At 42.3% G+C, this 21,209-nt stretch overlaps 1 protein-coding gene across 2 annotated transcripts in view; it reads right to left on the reverse strand.

The window, feature by feature from the left end:
- The window catches only part of NR5A2 (nuclear receptor subfamily 5 group A member 2), a 115,056-nt gene that overhangs the window by 84,666 nt on the left and 9,181 nt on the right, over window positions 1-21,209 (reverse strand). Inside the window, exons 1-3 of one of the 2 annotated variants that reach the window (XM_026671742.2) lie at window positions 12,325-12,929; window positions 5,879-5,997; window positions 3,983-4,124 (exon numbers count right to left, since the gene is read on the reverse strand). In XM_026671742.2, coding sequence (XP_026527527.1) covers window positions 3,983-4,124; window positions 5,879-5,997; window positions 12,325-12,406 — 343 coding nt within the window. In that variant the 5' untranslated portion in view covers window positions 12,407-12,929. Of the gene's footprint in view, window positions 1-3,982; window positions 4,125-5,878; window positions 5,998-12,324; window positions 12,930-21,209 lie in introns of those variants that run through there. The other variant, XM_026671741.2, reaches the window with a different exon arrangement.

Raw genomic sequence — 21,209 nt, forward strand, 5'->3', positions numbered from 1 at the left:
TCAAGGTTGACTCAGCCTTCCATCCTTCCAAGGTTGGTAAAATGAGGACCTAGACTGTTGGCACAATATGCTGCCTCTGTAAACCACTCAGAGAGTGCTGTAAGGCATTAAAAGTGGCATGTTAATCTAAGTGCTATTGTTATTGCTATTTATTATGTCACTTTTTATGAACCACCTGAGAAGGTCTAACATTGTGAATAAACATATTGTATTAATTTTTAAGCATTTACTACTTTCTTGTTACATCGCTGTGTGAAAGCATACTGGTGAGTAATCTAAAAAAGCATAATTCAAGCTTAGTGTATTAAATTTACTAGTAAATCTAACAGGAGAGGGCTAATACATTCTTCTGCTAAGTACAAAGGACTCAAAATTGCATTTGGGAGTAATGCAAGACCGTTTAATAACAGCTTTTCAAAATGCTTATCATTTATTTTTTCCAATGTTTATACTCTTTTGACTTAACCCTTTGAGTAGATGTTATTTAAAGGCACGCAATGCTCTTCCCATTGGCCCTTACTCTGAAAAGAGGAAGCTCTCCAATTTTGGAGAAAGGTAATAAATTGCACTATTGTTATTTCCTAAAGTTGACTGCCTATTATAAAGAACAAAGTGTCACCCAGATCAAAAATAAAAGGATTTTGCAACTTCTAATGCCATTCAAATCTTACCAGAATTAGGGTTGTGGAGAAAAATTGTTGGTCTGGGTTACAGTACTATGTTGATAGAACATGTCTTGTAAGCAGCAATATTTTACCAAGACTATCCTTCCCAAAGGTATTCAGACAATAAGAAGGGCCTTTGACAGCTTGGTGACATGCTGAGATAGCTGGAGGTTACGTTACTAAGCTTTTATCTTATAGATTAGCATGCCATTAAAAATGTATTAGAAATCCTAGGTATACAGAGACCTATAAAACTATCATAAGATGTTAACAATTAATGATTTGAACTCAAAATGTAATTTATGAACTAGAATGCAAGAGCATGTATCATAATCAAGGAAACATGCATATAAATATTAAAAACATTTATAGCTGAAAGCAGGAGTTCCTTCCCATTCTGCTGATAACAAAGGGGAAGTCTGCTCGTATGGGAGAATATTGCTAAGTAATTTTTAATAAATAAATAAATAAGAAAACAAATATCGGTCAGAAACACACCCACTCTTATTTTTCTGCTGGCAAAGAAAAGGTAAGTAGAAATGCCTAACAAATTATAGTTAAATAGCTTTATCTACTCTACTCAACAATGCCACATTCCGGCATTAATTTTTGATTGCTATTTTTTTTAAAAGGAGAGGTGAATTCAGCCTCCTCTGATTATGGATTTTTCCAACATATAAGAGGCATGTAGCACATTCAAACAAGATACATGGACCTCTTTTTTTTAATTAAAGCATTAAAGATCTCTGTGGAACATTTGGTATGTTTCACCTCTGTATACCTCATTGAACAATTTCTGAAAGATTAGGGCTATATGTAAATGATAAATGGGATTTTTCAGTGTATTTACAGAAGAATAAAGGAGAATATTTGCAGCTCAGGGTTGAACTCAGGGGTTCTTGGTGCTCTCTGAGCTTGGCTGTTTTCTTGCAGACATCTCATTACCCAAAGTAGATAATATCATCAGTGCTAATGACTGTCACTGAAGATGTTTATGGAGATGCTCAATAATCCAGGTCATGGTTTTTCAAAAGGCAACTGGACTTTGTTTTATCTTGAAGACATTTCACTTCTTATCTTTGGTAATGAAATATTTGCAAGGATATAACCAAGCTCAGAGAGCACAGAAGACTGCACATGCAGCCTCCTAATGTTCCTAACTTTGTCCCACAATATTCATGCTTTTGGTGATATAATCTGTACATCCTTCTGTCACACTCTTGTGTTCCTTATTGATCTTTTTAAATGGAGAAACGATTAAGCCAGTAGTAGACATCATAGCTTCTCTGGATAAGACAGAGTTACAAAGTATCAAAACATTTCTAGGTAATGCCGATATAGACAATGAAAGCACTTTTGAAAAGAATTTGCAAATAAGTCTTGCTCCCCTTCCAAAGCTTCTAAATATTTTTTGCTCCTAAACAAGAAGCAAACTTGTCTTTTGGTGCATTTGTGTGTGAGAGACTGACTTTGTAAGGTGTATTTACAAAAGAGGAGTACAAAGTATAGAATCACTTGGGAATTCTTTCCTACTTCCTACCTAATCTCCATGTATTGTATTATTGTTATTTGGGGAAATGCAGATTTCAAAACATACATTTGATGCAATGACTTTTATCTGCTCCCTGATACTATCTGTTGATTTCAATCTAGATTGCTGTAGTTCAAGGGGTCTGAACAGCTCCAAAGTTAGGTTTAATTGGCATAATTAAATTATTCTGGAATGAGAAGTTTATGGATCACAATCTCTGTGGGCTAAACTGCTCACAAGTTCTACATCTGTCTATAAGAAAATAGTGAACTTCTAATAAGAAAATTAGCTGATTTGCAGTCTTTAGCTTGAGAATTTATGAACTGAACCAATGCTAGTGACTTTTTGAAATACAACTAAACCGTAAGAATGTTTAAAATTAAATAATAATCATTAGCTCCTTTTTCAGACAACAAATATTTTGCATCATCTCAGAATTTAAGCAACTTAAAAAAATAGTCAAATCCCTACCAGTAAAATTTAAGTTACCCATTTGTTGACTAACGATTGAAATTATTAATAATTCAATTATAGTTTCACATCTTCGAAAATATATAAAAATGAAAACCAATAAACTGCACAGTACTAAATGTTAGACATAAGATCAATTATTATCACTGGGATTTCCCCAATATTGCATTTTTAACTGGACTATTAAATATCAGTGAGGAGAAGAAATAAAGAATAAGCCAGTCCCTATAACTGGAGTCATATATATATAAGTACAAATATTTGGCATGAGAATTTTCTCTCCCATCAATGATATTTGAATTTGTACAAACCAATGAAAATAACAACATTACTTTCAAACTAGCAATGATTTAATTTTAACCTAACAGACTGCTGAATTTGTACTTATAAAAAATGACAAATGTGAATTCCATCAAAATTCACTGTTAAAAAATACTACTAATAATCTACATTAGGTAAATATTTATCAGAAAGGTTTCAAAACTTTTTGACAGCAAGATTCATTGTTATAATATATATTTTTCAAGCCAACTTTTGTTTCCTTGTTTCAGACTCTGTAACAGTAATTTAGGCTGAATACAATTGTGACAAGATGTAGCTCATATTTTATCAATGGAGCATTATAACATACCTGAATAATTTTGTAAAAACTGAAAACTATTTCTATTGGATGAGTAATGAGGGTTTTTTAAAAAAAAGAAAACCAAGATCTCTTTCTATGAAATGCTAAATAATTGTTTAGTCAATGAGCCAAGCTGCATAATCCCTGCATACAAGGAATTCCACTGATAAACAAGAATGATCTATTGTCCCTGAGAGGGGAAAAATGTCCGATATTCTGTATTGTATTTATAACTCTTGGATTCACCTGAAATGATTTCATTTTAGAAATCATTACAGTATCAAATTTTCCCTCAATTATTTATTTTGCCTCTTCTGGTTGAGTTTTGTTTGATAAATAAATCAGTGTTATTTGTTCTAAGTATTTATGATTAATTCTGGATAGTATGCACTGTTTTGGAAATACAAAAATTGTACAATTATACATATTGACCCTGCATGTTCTAATGTTTACATCTCAAATGAGCCTCTAAGTACCATAGCAGCAAATTGGACAAGGGAGCCTTCGAAGTTCTTTGAGATAAAGTTGTAATAGTAAATCATAAGTTTCCATTGTTTTGGGTCCGCCATAAGCAATCATTCTTTGAAATAACATCTCAAATGACAGCACTTTAAATAATGCACATAAGAAGGACTTTTATTTAATATGTAATTATTTTTTTTATACTTATGCAGCAACAATTGTAGACCTTACCTTCCAACTTCATCCCAACACTTAGACATTTTTGAAACCGACAATAAGGACAGCGTTTTCTCTGAGTTTTGTCAATTTGGCAGCTTTGATTTTCTATACATGTGTACCTTTTGTTGTTCTGGACTGTTCGCTTAAAGAAGCCCTGTAAAATACATAGAACTTATTTACACATTTGGCACAAATGGCTTGAACCAGGAATTGACTTCAGATTATAAAAACTTTCACCAAATCCCCTCTTCCCTGCTGTCATCCTGGCTAATTCAGCATTTATAAAATGGCTGGTTTGGTTCCAGATTTCCTTGGAGGAAACCCACTAGGCCACAGGCACAATTTTTCTGAGGCTAGTCTGCGCTGGTGTTGATTTACATCAGATCCTGGCAAGGCATCTTTATTGTTTCCCTAGTTATCATGTACCAGTAGCAACTTGAATGAATGAAAATTCTTTCAAATTATCCAGATTTTTTAAAGTGGCCTTTTAAAATTACCTATACCCAATTTTAAGAGAAGATGTACAATTTTTTTTTTCGATTTTACTAATATGAACCCTAACTCAGTTCTAAATCCCAAATGAAAGTAAGTTTCCCTAATCTACCACTTGTTACTCTGGTTACTCCTGCCTCTGCTAGTATACTATTCTTCACTTTATCACCCATCATTACTCCCATCACCTTAATTCTCCAATATTTAAAATGGAATTTTAAGCTGCCTATAGAGATTCTCAATTTTCAAATGAATTTTGAACTCTTTGGGATTTTAAAGAAGTTACTTGCAAGACTATATCTTTCTTCCCCCTACCACCAATACTAAGTACAGCTGCCTAAATTACTTCTGGTGGCCATGATGATTAAAATCATGTACTAAATAACAGATATTCTGGTTGTCGTTTCTCTGGGAATAGTGGATGATAAATATAATTACATGGCGGTTGTATTATAATGTGATTAACTTTTGATTCAACATGAATATTGACTTGTTCAAAAGTTCCCTTAACCAAATGTGACTCATGTAACTTTAGCAGATACAGGTTCCGACTACGGAAATATTTCTGTAGAGTCCTAAAATAATATATGTGTTACTCCAGAAAGTTGTGTTAAAATGATGTTGCTGTAGTACTATGAAGTAAACAATTTGCTCAGTTTCTATATTGATCCAGAATTATTTTATAAAATTGCAATTCAGTCCAAATATCAGGCAAGGTTCAAAGCAATCTAAGGTTTTATTAGTTGGGTGCATGGCACTGGCCTATAATTTTGAGACTCCAGCTGATATGCATAAATGAAATGCATAAGCAAAAAAAAAAAATCTTCATAGTGATGAATGGCATTTTAAAACCATTTAATTGATTCCCCCTTAATCACCTTGCAGATAAATATGTACATAAAATGCTGTGTATGTACGAGTGTGTTTGCACATTTATAAGTAAGTATCTGCAAGCATAAAAAGAATGTCAAGAGAAATTTACATTTGCATCCCGAAAGATGAAAAACTTGAAACAGTTGCCTTCAATACTGTAGCCCTGAAATTTATCAGGAACAAGATGCAGCAACAATAATACTCAATGTATATAAATCAACTAAAATCAATATTGAGGACAGCTGGGAATGAAAGTCTCTCTACAACTACATCACTTCACGACATCCAAATATTTAAAGGCAGTAAATATAGCCACTCTATACAGAACACTGTGGGCAGATTTTTCTTTCCATTGGCTAAAAAAGACACCCTTTTTACTCTTTGCATAACTTCTGCCTTCAGAGAATGCTACTGCACTCCTTCACAATATTCTTTTTTTTCCCCCATTAAAAATAACAGAAGTATGGTTGTCCAGCCTTTTTCCCTCGGTCTGATTTTCAGCTCCCTCCCCTATTTTTCCCATGAAAATAAATTGTACAAAACCTTGCAACTTTCACAGGTAAGGAGTCCATAGTGATACCCAGACACTTTATCTCCACAGACCGGACAGAGTTCTTCAAGATCTTCATCATAAGAGTAATTCACCATTTTAAACTGAGACACTGGGAGGGTGGGGGGAAAAGAAGAAAAAATAGGGGGAGGAATTAAACCCTATGAGAATGAATACAAAACATTTGATGCATTATTTATTTCTTCACCGGGGAAACAATTCCAGGACATCCATGGGTTTTTATTTCCCTATAAATCCTCAAAACAGGCAAACACCATTTTGAAACAACAGATTGTTTTAGCAACATTCCCTCCAAATTCAATTTAGCAGAATAAAACCTGTTAAAACTACCCACAGTTCTAAACCCAGCAAACATTTTATTTTACTAATCCCCAAAACTGGTTTTCCAAAAATATTAAATTCTTAGTTCACTCCTATATGTGCTTTACACATAATTAGGCAGGACTAGTTCAAGACATCCTACTCTGAAGTTTACATGCCTGAGGCTGCAGTCTTACTTTTCTTCAGTTTATTGTTCTTGGGATAAAGATCACCATTTATTTGTACTATATTTAAAATGTAATTGCATTTAAAAATTAAAAATCAGATGACTAAGTGGAAAAGTAACTTTTTTCTGTACTTTGAAAGTTCTGCTATACACAAGTCACTTTAAAAATGTTTACCTAACCCCTATTTCAAATTCACAAAACTACTAGTCTGAGTGGGGGCAAAAATCAACAGGCTTAAAACAGTATTTTAGCAAGCGAGATGAAGGAAAGAAGGAACTGTAATTTTTACATATCCATCAAACTTGTCTTTACAAAGAAACATTCTTCTGCCTTAACTCTTTTCCTCTACTGTCTCAATCGACCAGAGAAAATGCATAAACTGTTCAAGGATTTACAGAGACACTTTGGATTTCTCTTGCAAACTTCTTCAAATGCTGGTAACTAAAAACAAAGAAGAAAGTTTTACGGTAATCCTTCCTTCCTTCTTTCCTTCCTTCCTTCTTTCCTTCCTTCCTTCCTTGTGGGGAACACAGATTTTTTACTTGAGAGAGCAGAGAGAAAACTCTTGGTGCAATCCTAAGAATTAATTCAATGAGATGGAAAGACCAATTGATTTAAGGAGCGAGGTCTTCCTGAAAGAATCCGATTCCTGTCGGGGGGAGCGAGGGAATCAGTGTCCCACCGGTTCAACAGGAGGGGTGGGGAGTGGGTTGGGAGAACCGGGAAGATTTGCTAGTTTGAGTTCCCCACTCCCTCGCTTCCCGTCGCCCTCCCGGACTATTCTAAGGGGGAAAGTAGTGGGCTGATCTCTTTAAGAGAAGAAGAGCCTGCGGGAATTCAGACGAGCCTTCTTCTGGTGGCCTAAGGCAGAGACAAAGGTACGCTGGGCCCGAATCGGAGTAGCGAGCCAGATTCAAGGGAGGCCAGATGTAGTCAAGGTAAGTAATTGGGGCCAGGCAAGGCAGAGTAGGATCTTCTTCACCCCACCCCGAAGAAACTTTGCCAAGCTGCCGACCTACCGTTTCTTCCCCTGCCTACAACTCCACTTCGTTTTCCACCGATTTGCTCCATTGAGGAAGCGATCCTTTCCCCCAGGTGACCAGAATCCCAGGAAAGAATGGTCGCAAATGTTTATGGAGAAGGGATGGGGGTAGGGGATGGATGGGAGGGAGGGAGGGAGGGAGAAGAGGGGAGAGAAATGACCTATGTCTTCCCCATTGGGTGGGAGCTTCCATTCAAGCCAAAGGCAAAGTCAAAACTTTCTCAGAACCAGCCGAAAGGGAACTTCGGAGAAGAAGGAGAAGGAAAAAAGACTAGCGAAGCGTCCCCAAACCGAGGGGTACAAAATGGAAGAGGAAAGAGAGAGATGAGTGTGTGTGTTGCGTGTAGTGTGTGTGTGTGGGGGGGGGGAGGGAACTTCAGAGAAGACTTTTGGCCAGGGAGAGAAGAAGCTACAACCTGAATCCGGATCCCTCGTCCCCCCTCCGCTGAAGCATCGAGAATTGGGAACGCGAGGCGTAATTTCAAAGGTGCGAAGAAACGGGGAGAAGCGGGGAAATCTATGGAATCGTTCCCTCCAAAAGCCCTTTTAAGGACTTTTAAGGCACACCGCAGGCCGACCGTTGACCTCACCTGCCTACTGTTGGAAGCGCTTGACTGGGCAGTGGACTTTTGGGCGGGAATTTTAGGTAGGACGTAGGAAGGTGCCGTGAGGTCCCGGGATCTTCCATTAATACCCGGGAGTCTTTCGAAGTCTGTCTTTTTTTCTTCTCTCTTTTAGACGAAGGAAAGAACAAATGCAGCACTCAATCCCAAATTGTTCGGTACCCCAAATGTTACTTAAGCAGGGAGAAGTAAAAAAAAATGCGGTTAGATGGGTAGCAACGGCCCAGTTTTGGTTTCGGGGCTATTTAGGTTTGAAACTCTTTCTCACACACTGAATTTTGGCCGGTTTGTAACGGGAACTGAGGTAATTTTGGATCCCGCTTCTTTCAGAGGCCGGTTCCCCGAGGGACTTCAACTCGAGGGAATAAAGGACGGAAGCCCCTCAAAAGAACCGAAAGCCGCGTCGTCCCGCCATCGCCAAATCGCTTCGTTTGAGGAGAAGCCACGAAGGGGAGGGAAAACCGCCTTAAGAAGCACGTTTTCGACGTCTTAAAAACTGCCCACCTGCCCCCACCCCACCCCGGTTTGCCATTGTGCGCGCACGGAAATCCCCCGAGGACAGCTCCGCGCCTTCTTCTTCTTCTTCTTCTTGGAGTTCCCGAAACGGGATATAAAAGGCTGAATCGAGGGATGGACGGACGGATCTGGGCAGAAGCGGCGAAAGAACCGCCAAGGGTTTCGCCACTCCGTCCGGGATGGGCGCCTCCGATTCTGTTTGCTCCATTCCTGTAAGGCCATTCTGAGCTGATGGGCAGGAAGAAGCTTTTAGCCGACTGGAGCTTTCCCGGCAGAGCCGTCAAGGCAGAACTTCAACTGTCAACGGCCCCGGGGAACTGAGCAGGACCTCCCGTAAGAGGAGGCAGTATTATAGCTTTAGCTCGTTTACCTGCGAATCTCTTAGAGCTTCTTCTGGCATCCTCCAGCCTTCGTCGAAATGGACCCGCACCAGGCTGGTTGGATGCCTCTAGAAGACGACCTAAGCCCTTATTGGAGACCGAGGCCAGGATTGATCATTGCCTTATTGTGTTTTCGGTCAGACTTTCGCAGGAATAAAACAACTGACCCGCCCCTTCACTGCCACCCACGCTGACCCGACCTGCCCCGCGTCCTTCTTAATGCCGAAATCAAAACAATTTCTGCTGACATCTCCTTACACACAGTCACTCCGGGATCGGACAACTGTGTTTCATAAGGTGATAGAGATGCTCAGGAACGGGCATGTCAGGACATGGCTTCATTTACACAAGGCAGCCGCTTCACCATATTTCTGAATTAACTCGTGTTCTGGGTCGGCGTAAACTCTTGAAGCAGAAACTAACCTAAAGGGTTAGTTAGTACTTATGGACCCCCTCCCAAAAAAGCTTAATCAACCAGACTGAACACCAAATTTGGTGCGTTCTGCGGATGCATGCACTGACTAAATCTCTACCTCAGCTTTAAGCGCTTAATTGGGGGGGGGGGGAGGGAGAATACAGCCACTGTGTTATCTTCCTCAGCAGCAAATCACATTATCTGTTTCCCTCCTCCTCCCCCAGTCAACAGCCGTGGCACCAAGTTATTTTGAGACTTGAAGGGCTGGTTGGTTGGTTTTAACCCCATTTCACTACTCCCGGCTCATAAATGGTGATCACGGTTTTCCGCCCTACTCTGATCCCTCTAGTCAGCCTTCGCTTTGCATAATGGGAGCTTCCCCCTCCATCCGATTTGAAACTTGTGCGACTTTCATGCCATTCAGAGGCTTCCGCGAATTACTTGGCCAAGCCCTTCCAGATGGCGCGATGTTTTGAGGAGCTACGCGCCATGTCGCCCAGAGCCTTCAAAAACACGCCGATTCTTTTATCGAGGGACTTCCAGAGGGTTTGTTGTTGTTGTTGTTGTTGTTGTTGCCCCTTCTCGGATTAAATAAATACAACTAAGAGTTTAAGCCTGACCTGTCTTCGGGTTCAAGTTCGGGGGAAACACGATTGAAAACAACGGAACGAAGCTCCCATCCTGAATTCAGAGTTGACACTATTGGGTTTTGCCCCAAGAGCCTTCCTAAGTAGCGACCCAGTCACGAGATTTTTCCCTCCCTCCGGCTGATCAATTAAAATGTAGGCGCCTTGGGGCAGGGGGAGGCCCTGCCCCAAGTCGCCTACATTTTAATTGACCAGCCATCCTCGATAAGAACTGGGGAGGGTGTTAAAATGTATCTCAAACTCGCCCTTTGCGTTTTCATTGAGGCAACCTGAGGGAGATGAAGTGGGCGGTGTGCCTGAAGAGATTGCCGGCTCCCAGAGTGAACACAGGCGCTGCTGGATTTCCCGTAGCAATTAGGCTCAAGCAAGTCCCCCATCCCCCACCCCGTTCCCGCCGTCCCTACTTTCTTTCTCCCCGGCCCAGCTGCAGCAAAAAGCACCTTAGCAATTCTTTCTGCCCTGCCTTTTGTAAAGTTTCCCAGAGGCGGTTGCAAATCCCCCGCGCTTTCTGAAAGAAGCGAAGTCTCTTAAAGCCTTTACAGTACTTAATGATTCCTTACAGGTATTCAACGCAGAAGCCAATCCAGCCTCCCCAAGGTTTTGGATTCCCCGCGTTCAGGATCTGCCCCCCCCCCGGATAGCTACCTAAGTCCCGCGGTCCCAGCGGAAAGTAAATGTGGCTTCAAGCACATCAATAGGCTCAAATCCCAAGTCGCGGGGGTGGGGGACGGGAGAAGACGGAAAGGCGTTAAGAGCCTGCATCATTGCACTCCAGGTCCGTCCCCCGCCATCTGCTAGGGGGAGTTTTGCTCTGGAGGAAAGAAACTTGGGAAAACTCCGCGCTGTGTTTTTTTCCGCCCTTTCGTTCCCTGCTTGCTCCCTCTCCCCCCAAGTGGTCGTTGGGATCGGAGAAAGACGGCGCGGGATCAACTCGATCCCTCCCAAACTTGACGTCTCTTTGCCCATCCTTCCCAAGTTTAGAGTTCTTTTTGTGATTTCCTCCTCCTTCGGCATCCTCGCCTCGTCTGATCCTGGTAAGAGGTATCCATCCCTTCTGATCCGCTAAAGAACGCTGAGAGCCCATCCTCCTTCGCCTGGCCCAGAAGCCGAAGTTTGCTAAGGCTTAATTAAGCCTTCTACCTTTTGATGCTTTAGGGGACGCGGTAAGTTAGCAGCATTCAGACATTGTCTCGGAAAACGCGTGCGCGCACACCCACCTTCCAGCTTTCTGGTGAGGAAGTTCCCTAGTTTAATCAGTCAAACTCCCATTTAAAAAAAAACAAAAAACACGCCTGCCCTTACAGGCAGATTTTCCCCATAAACGTTTAGAGGCTTCCTCGTCTGCCTCCCCACCCCATCTTTCTTCCTTCCGCCGCCCCCTTTCCCCATATCAATCATACTAAAGCGAATGGTTTGGAAGCGCAACGCTGTTGGGACGACTGACCCTTCTAATTTTGTTTTGAAAGCGGAATCTCCCCCCCCCCCGCAAAAAAAACCCCGATTTAAACACCCCCGTAAGTAGGAAAACAAATCCCACGAATTAGTCTGAAGTGTGCCAGTTCGGCAGCCTCCGCCCTGCGCTCCTTGAAGAACGCCGACCCTCGGAGTCAGCCTCGCCTGGATCCCGCGCATTTGTTTCTCGTCGCCCCCGCCCAAAGATGCCCACCGCTCGGATCGCTTCTCAGCCTTCCTTACAAGAAAGCCGGTTGCCGAGTCCTTTTCTTGGGGCCGCCGCCGCCTCCGGTTCCTTCCTCCCCCGCCCTACCTCCCAGGGGAGAAGACCCCAGGCGATTGCAGGGAGGAACTTCTTTCCAAGTGCGCCTCCGGCGGCCGCTGGACCGTCGGCTCGTCCGACTTGAAAAGTCAGTCCCTCAGCCTGACTTTTCGGGGGGCATTTTGTACTTTCATTTACTTTGCAGTACTTAAAAGGGGAGCTCGGAGTTGAGTAGCGGGCGGCTTTGACAGCAGCCGCCCCCCCACACCCCCACCAATAGGACGCTGCGATCAAGGCAACCGAGAGCGAAGCGAATCCCACGTGGGGGCGAGGGCTTCCCCCCGAGCCGAGAGCCGACGATCGCAACCCGAAACGCCTGCAAAGCAGGGCAGTCTTTAGCGACGCGCTCAAGCGTCGGTCCCAGAAGCCGCTTGCGGCGAGATAGCGAGCCCTACTCTGCCTTGCAGGAGAAAGAGGAGGTTGCGCTTGGCTTGGCTTGTTTTCGCCCGCCTTTTGGCTAGAGGCACATCCAAGCTCTCTCGCCTGTCAGCTGGCCGTCCCGGCGCCCGCCGGTCCGCTCGCCCCTCTCTTACCTTGCATGTTTTCCGGCATGTGCCCCCGTTCCCCATTCGATCGGATCAGTCCCAGGGCTTCCGTCTCCACTTTGGGCAGCATGTCAAAGCGGCCGCGGGCAGGGCTGGGCGGCGCGCCGGCGGCTCGGTCAGTCCGGAGACTGAGCAGCACCTGGAAGCGGCGAGCCGGGGAAGCGGTCGGTCGGTCGGCGGTGGGAAGCTGGAAGTGGGAGCGAGTCCGCTCGGCCGTTGCTTCTCTTGCCCCTTCCTGGCAAACTGATCCCTGGCCAAATCTCGGAGCGGCGTCTCGGAGCGCTCCGATCCCAGATGGGGAAAGGAGCGCTCGCTTTACCGCTCAAGCTTTTCCTGCGGATCGGCTTAAAGAGGTTGGGAGAAGCGGGCGGAAGCCAGCGGGGAGAGGCGCGACCTGCCCAGCCCGGCCACCTCTCCCTGTCCCAAGCGCCGCAGGGGCATCGCGCGAACTTCCAAGCTTCCCTACTCGGGCACTTCTGCTTCGTGGATGGGCTCCACTTGTACAAAAAAGGAAGGGGCACTTCCCAGCCGAGGGAAGAGGAGGCGCGCGCGGGGGGAATTCAGGCCGAGCGTGTGAACGCGAGCGCTTGTGTGTCGGGGGTGGGGGGGAGGGAGAGGAAGGAGAGCGCTGACACTGCCCGTGCAGCCAATGAGAAAGGCGCCCAATCAGACAAGGTTGTTAAACCTGGCGGACGAACGGTCCGCTTCCCAGTGAATGGGGAGAAACGCGCGCACGCCGGTATTCCGCCCGGCCCCGTCGACTACGGAGTTTCTTTTTCTTTCCTAAGGGTTCCCTTCGCCCCCCCCTCGCGGCAGCATTTTCGCTCCTCAAACTCTGCTAGCAATATGTAAGGGTAAAAGTCCGTCGGGAACGTGGGCAGAACCTTCCCCGGGCAAGCAATGGTCAGGGGTGGCTGTTTCCCACAGCGGTTGGTCCTCTGCTTCCCCGACTGTCGGAAGGAGTAAGTGCCGAGAAGTGAGAGAAGGCTACTTGGACCTCTGGCCCCGGTTCCGCGTTTGCTGGGAAGGCGTTCCCGAACGCGAATTCAGAGACTCTCGGTTTCGTTCGGAAAAAACAAAACCCACGGAGGGCCGGGTTGCAGCCCTTGGACCAGAGGGATCCTTTTCTGAACCACGGTCCACTCGGACTCCCTCCAAGGGACAAGGGATGAGGGAGGAGAGAGAGGTGGGCGAGAGAGATAGGCGGCTACCCATTGTTCCGACAGTAATGGACTTTAAGGCAGAGAGTCGTCCTCGAACCCACAGCGAACTAAAGGCTTGGGAACCAGTGTCCATATAGGTTGAGAATGAGCTCATTAATTGCGCTCGGTGCAAAACTAGAGAGAGAGAGAGAGAGAGAGCGCCTCTCTCTCTCTCTCTCACACACACACACACACACTTTGGGGTTTTAACTCTGACGCGCAAGTTTGACATTCTCTTAAGTCCCTGGATGCTGCAAAACTGACCTTAACGCGCCCAAAGATTTTCATTCCCACATTCTCCTTATCCACCTCTTAATGTTTCCAGGACCCAGTTTTAAGAAAACACGGGAGTTCGGTCCCAGGGTATCTATCCTCCTCTAGAGTTCTGCCAACACAGCCCGAGTGAAACGCATTTTTACTTTCGATTACTTCGAAATGGACAAACTGTGTGAGGCTTCCGATGAAGTCAGTGGGACTTAAAGATGTTAGCATTTGCCCTTTTGTGTTGTTGTCTGCAACAACACAAAAGCAACATGAGAAGAGCGCCAATTGGCCAGCCAAAGCAAAACTCTGCTTAGGTTCTCCTGAAATCTCTCTGGTCACCAAAGAATCCCCTTTAGCGTTTCTCCTCTGCCCTCCTAGTTAGCTTGCGAGCTTTCTTTGGGTGAGGAAAACCGTTATTCTCATTTGTGACCCAACTTTTGGAGGCTCCGAGCACCTTCTAGGGTTTGACTGTTATTCTTATTTTCCTCTCCCCAACACTTTTAAGACTCCCTCCACTATTCAGATCTGAAACAATAACACACCACACTCTACAAAACTGAACTGTGCTGGTGAATTATGAATGAATCTTTACCGGGGCAGACAAGTTCCTACCACAAGTGTCTGAAAATCAAATCAATTCTGCTGAACCAAATACCCCTTCAAAAAAGCAGTCTTCTTATCAAGGTATTTCTAAATATCAGCCAAGCAAGTGATGATGTTCTCATATATACGGACAAAATCCACAAAACCTGATCCAGGCAGACTAATAACTAGAGGTCTCAAACATGCTTGCAAACTTTGGGGTTCTTCTCCAGAGCACTTTCTTAGCTGAGAGGTTAAAAAAAAAAAAAAAGGTAAGGAGAGGCAGAGAAGTAGCTGACTATATGCCCAAACTTCATGGCTTCTAAGCTCCATCCTCATCTTTTTTTGAAAAGAGCCTTCAAAGAGGTGGGGGAAGGTTTACAAAGAATATTGTGACTGCTTAAAATATTGTCATTGTTTTACAACTCGGCAACTTTTCAATAGTTCCTCTAGGATGGAATTTTTCCTACTGGTCACAACAACCTCCTTGGCTTCTACAAGGCATTCACCTTAAGGTCCTGATCTTTGGTTCTTCACTCCATGGGAAGAGACTTTGCTTTCCATAAAGCAGGGGTCTCCAACCTTGGCAACTTTAAGCCTGGAGGACTTCAACTCCCAGAATTCAAAAGGGAATTCTGGGAGTTGAAGTCCTCCAGGCTTAAAGTTGCCAAGGTTGGAGACCCCTGCCATAAAGGATCTCCTTCCTTTCTTTCCTCTTGTTGCTTTCTTAGAAGTGAGAGGAACCAGCCATGCAACAGGCCTCTGGGTGGCTCATAGAGCAAATTAAGACTAGCCAATTAAAGGCAAATTAAGGCAGACAACTAACAAAAACCCTGCTCAGTCTTTTCTTCAAAGGATCCCCCTTCTTTCTTTCCTTGCTCTCCTACTGTGTTCCAGTGATGTCTTAAGCCTCACAGTGACGCTGCCAAAGGACAGAGGAGCTTTTCCCTCTAGGGAGGCCTGCTTTCAAGTCCATTGTTAGACATTCAGATTCAAGCACAAATACTCCCCCAGCACCCACCCGTTATATGTCATGTGATGCCGAAAAGCTTTAACGGTTTTGAGTGATGGCCTGGTTCACATAACGTGCTAAGATAAAGACTGGACTGGAGCACAAGTTAGCCAGTTGTATTTATCTTGGTCCAGCATGTTGTATGAATCTAACCCCCATGTCTTGTGTTTATCTTTGGCATTGTGCATTAGGTATGCATGCATATATGCAGGGGTGGGCTTCAAATTTTTTTAGCAAAGGGTTCTCTGCCCAGTTGCTGGGTGGGAATGACCATGGTAGGTGTGGCCTAGTTGGCCTCCTGCACCACGACAGGGGTGGTGGTGTGTGTTTTGGCCTTCCCTGGGCTCCAGAGGCTTTCTTTGACCCTCCAGGAGGGCCAAGACAGCCTCCCCTGGGTTCTGGAGGCTCTCTGGAGGCTAGAAACTGGCCCATTTTCAGCCTTCCTGAACTTCCGGGAGGCCTGTTTTTCAGGGAGGCCTGTTTATGTGTGCAGGGGGGGGGACATGGAGAGGGGCGGGATGGGGTGGGCGGGGCCAGCCTGGAGTGGGATTTAGGTGTTCTCCGAACTGCACAGAATCTTAGCTAGGGGCTCTCCCGAACCCCTGCGAACTCCCAGCAGCCCACCCCTGTTGTGTGTGTGTGTGTGTGTGTGTGTGTGTGTATGCATTTGACTTTTTTTTCTCAACACTTTATTGGGTTTTTCCGTTTATACATAATACCATTACTAATTGAACAACGCTGTGACAGTATATATACATTTATACATCCTATCCAATCTTTCAATACACACTACTTCCATATTCTCCTAACTATTATATACATTATTTACATTTTCTATTCTTATGTCATTGTCAATCCAGATATGTTTCTCATATTGCATTGTATTCCATGTCAGGTTTCCTCACCTGCCCAAACAAATTTAGTAATTGTTCTGTTTAATTCTCTAAAAAAAATTCTTATCTAATTTTATTGGGGCCGTTTGAAATAAATATAAAAGCTTTGGCAAAACATTCATTTTAAAATCCCCCATTTTTCCAAATCCTTTTTAATTTGATTAAGTAATTTTGTATAATTGTCTCCTTTTATTGAGGAGCATTTTGCTGTTAACCATAGTCCTAGATATTTTTTGTTTTTTGTAATTTGTAGTCCCATTACATTTTCTTCTTAACTCCTTGTTTTTAGGTATCATATTTTTCACCAACATTTTAGTTTTGTCCCTATTAATTTTGAGTCCTGAGACCTCTCCATATTTCTCTAATTCCTTTATCAGAATTGGACCTGATTCTAATGGCTCCTCAATAAAAAAAAACCAAATCATTCACAAATGCTTGCAATTTACACTCTTTTTAATTTTTTGTTCCTTGTATTTCTGAGTTTTTCCTAATTTTTATTAATAATGTCTCTAATGTCAAAATAAAGAGCAGAGGTGACAATGGGCATCCCCGGTGAACTCCTTTTGTTATTCTAAATGTCTTTGTTGTATCTCCGTTTATTATTACGTTAGCCTTTTGGGAAGAATAAACTGTTTCTACTAATTTTTCAAATCTATCTCCTAATTTCATTTCCCTTATCTGACGTATCATGAATTCCCAATTTAAATTATCGAATGCTTTTTGTGCATCCAGGAAAACAAAGGCCACTTGTTTTCCTGGGTGCATTTCACAATATTCTAATATGTTCCTTACTATTATGATATTATCTCTTATTTGCCTATACGGCAAAAATCCATTCTGATCATTATGTATAATTTCATTTAAAATCTTCTTCATTCTTTCTGCCATGATACTCATAAAAATTTTGTAGTCGGCACTCAAAAGCGAGATTGGTCTATAATTTTTGATTTGATTAACATTGGTACCTTCTTTCAAAATCAAGGTAATATATGATTCCCTCCACGATCAAGTATTTTGCATTTAACAAAGTCTCGTTGCATACCTCCAGTAGTACTGATTTCAATTATTCCCCTAATTTTTGATATAATTCTCCTGATAAACCATCTGTCCCCGGGGTCTTATTTTCCTTTTGTTTTTGAATCGCTTCCTTCAATTCTATTAATGTAATTTCTCTATTTAATTTATTCCTTGTTTCTTCCTCAATTATTGACATACTATCTTTTTTAAAATATTGATCTATTTTCTCTATTGCTATTATTTTTTGACTATAAAGATCTTCAAAGAATTTTAGAGCAATCCTTTCTTCTTCATTATTTTGTAATATTCCTAATTCATCTTGAAGCTGGTATATTATTCTCTTTTCTTTTTCTTTTTTCAGTTTTAAGCCATCTCCCTGGCATTTTCAAAATAATTTTGCTTCATAAATTTAAGATCTCTTGCAATGTCTCCCTGTTGTAATAGATTTAATTTGTGTTCGGCCAAATTCAATTATTCTTTAATTTGATTTTTCCTTGTGTTTTTTTTTTTGCATTTATATTTCTACATCTTCTATTTCTAATTGTAATGTGTTTTGTTGCCCCTATTTTGCCATGAAGGATATTGTTACACCCTTGATGTATGCTTTCATTGTATCCCATAGGGTTTGCAATGATGTGTTTTTTGTTTATATAGAAAAATAGTGTCAATTCATTTGAGATTTTTTGAATATATTCTTCTTCTAATAGTAACTGGGAGTTCAGTGTCCATCTTTTTCTTTTCTTTTTCTGGCCTTTCCAACTTACTTTAATGGGGTTATGGTCAGCCCAGGTGTTTGGGAGAATTTCAATTTTCTCTATTTCTTTACCTAAATCAATATTTGTCCATACCATGTCAATCCTTGAGTAAGATTTATGTGGGTTCGAGTAAAATGTAACTTTTTGTTTTGAGGGGGTTTAATATTCACCGTACGTCAATTAGATTCAGTTCCTCTGTCATATCAAAGAATGTTTGTAGTAGTATATTCCTTTTTTAAAAATTTCTTATTATAGCAAACAGTCTTTTGTAGTCTCTACTATTCCATTATAGTCTCCAACTAGGCATATATCTTTTTGACCCATCTCAACAATTTTTTCATGGAGTTTTTTGTAGAATTCTTTTTTATTTTTATTAGGTGCATAAATATTTACTAGTAGCATCTGTCTTTGTCCTATCTTTATTTCTAATATTAATATTCTTCCTTTGATGTCTGCGTAAATTTGCTTTGCTTCTATTTCTTCCCTAATGTATATCGCCACCCCCCACTTCCCCCCCCCCAGTTTATTGAATTCTAAGTACTTTTTATGGAACAATATCCATGTTTTGCTTAACCAGTTTTGACAGTATTTGTTTTCTCTTGACTACAGCATTTAACCCATTTGCATTTATTGACCATAGTTTTAGTCCTTTCCCCATGTTCTCTCGTTAGCCTATCTGTTTCTAATTTCTGTTGGTCTTTTTATTCCTCTGAGTTCTAGTTCTAATGCCTTCTTCCTTTTCAGTTTCTTGTGTTTCTTTTGCTTTGTCTTCCTGGTCTTCTATCTCTAATTCTAACTGGCCTTCTTCCTGGCTTCCTTCCTCTAACTTCTCTCTACTGCTGTCGTTTTCTTCCATTCCTATCAGTTGGTCGTAAAATTCTTGGGCTTTGTCCAGGTTGTCTATTTTTATCTTTTTTCCTTGCCATGAAACCAGCACATGCATTTGACTTTTATTCTGCCTTTATTACTTTATAAATAATTGAAGGCAGCTATAAATTAGCAATAGCACTTACATACCACTTCAAAGTGCTTTACAGCCCTTTCTAAGCAGTTTATAGAGTCTGCATATTGCCCCCAACAATCTGGCTCCTCCTTTTACCAACCTCAGAAGGATGGAAGGCTGAGTCTTCCTTGAGCTGGTCAGAATCAAACTGCTGGCAGTCGGCACAGTTAGACTGCAATACTGCATTCTAACCACTGTGCCATCACAGTTCTTTAATAATACTCCTTCCTCCTCCTATTTCCCCACAACAACAACAACCCTGTGAAGTCAGCTGGGCTGAGAGACTGACTGGCCCAAAGTCACCCATCTGACTTTCATGCCTAAGATAGGAATTGAACTAATTGTTTCCTGCTTTATAGACCATCACTTTAACTACTGGGCCAACTGGCTATTGTGATAGAATAAGTACATTGAGATTAATACTTGTCAGCATCTCCTGTGTGCTTCCTCTGTATTTATGTTAAATGGCCTTTCTTCCTAAAAACAGTTTTTTTCTTTAGCCGTTTTAATGCTAACAAACACGGACCAGTTAATAACACCCTACCCTACCTTGCTTCAAATAACTTTAAAAAATGGGGGTCACCGTAGGGAAAAAAAAATGCCACAGGGAGCTGTGGATACACCAATGGGAAAATACACTTGCATGCTACATGAAGACTTTATCAAATTTTGCATATAGGAACACCTGATCTGAATCAAAAAGTTTTAAATCCTCACCTTGGAAACAGTATGGCTGGCGATCACCATATGCTCTAGAAATGCCAAGAGAGGACCATGGAAAACAGTTCATCAGGCTTGAACTATGGCAATCGGTCAGCTTCTAAATATTACAAGGAATCATCAGAACGAGAGGTGGTATTCAGCAGGTTCTGACCAGTTCTGGAGACCTGGTAGTGGAAATTTTGAGTAGTTTGGAGAACCGGCAAATATCACCTCTGACTGGCCCCGCTCCCATCTATTCTCTGCCTCCCGAGTCCCAGCTGATAGGCTGGGTCTTCTTTTGTTGCCCTGCACAGGAGAACAGAGCTGGAGAGCAGGTTAGTGGGGTGGGGAAGGAATGGGATTTTGCAGTATCCTTCCCCTGCCACGTCCACCAAGCCATGCCACATCCAAGCCACATCCACAGAATTGGTAGTAAAATATTTTGAATCCCACCACTGAAAAGTGTGGGCAGAGGTTGTACAGAAGCTAAATCTTAGATCTGCTTGGAGAAAAGACTTCCTCTCCCTTCAGAAAGGGGTAGTGGCACTCTTCTAACCACCCATCCGTGAGTATATGTGGCAATTCTTTCTAAGCCACGCAACAGGACATGCTTCTCTGTTCCTGCAGAGAGGCTCTAGAACAGAGGTCTCAAAAGCTTTCTGGTGCAGGCAAAACCTGTAGGATTTTAGCCAGGAGCGTAGCTCTAGACAACCAGAAAGTCCGTCAAGGTCCCAGGATGGTGGAGACTTTAATCTTCTAAATATCCTGCCTGGTTTTGGACCTCTCTCTTACCTACCCAGGGAAATGCTGATAATTTCCTAAAACCTTTGTGCCCAATGATCACTGAGTTTCTCAGTGAACAGCCCCATATGTGCTAACCACACAGCGGTCTCCTTGCTGAACTCAATTCGTTTGTCCCCACACATATGCCGATGCTTCCCTTGATAATATATGATGTATTTTGTATAATTCTCTGTGCATTTGTACATAAGTTCAATGTGTCCATAAACATTTTGTACAGTTGTATATGTTCATATATGTGCAGTCACATTTATCCTTGTATGCTCGTGTACATACATTTTGTTGTGTTTTCCATTGACATATTCATAGATGCCTTGCATATTTGCATACATATATTTATATTTTACTGTCGTTTTGCACTTCTGGTTGGATGCTAACTGAATTTCATTGCCTGTATCCATGGCAATGACAATAAAGTTGAATCTAATCTAATCTAATCTAACCTGGGAATTTGTATCAGTAGGCACAGTGGGACTTGCATTGATCAGCTAGGTTTAACACAGTTAACAATGGCATCTTCCCCATAGATTAAGATTTCCTAGGAGAAAAGACTAAGGGTGGCCAAGTAGCTTTGGCCTCTTTTTGGATGGCTGACACTCTAAAGAGCTTTGAACTAAGGTCCACAGCATAAGGTTTCACCCA

This window comes from Notechis scutatus, chromosome 3, assembly GCF_049901735.1.
Source record: "Notechis scutatus isolate UNSWTSFEM ecotype Mainland chromosome 3, rNotScu1.2, whole genome shotgun sequence".
In the NCBI taxonomy this organism is placed as follows: Eukaryota; Metazoa; Chordata; class Lepidosauria; order Squamata; family Elapidae; genus Notechis; species Notechis scutatus.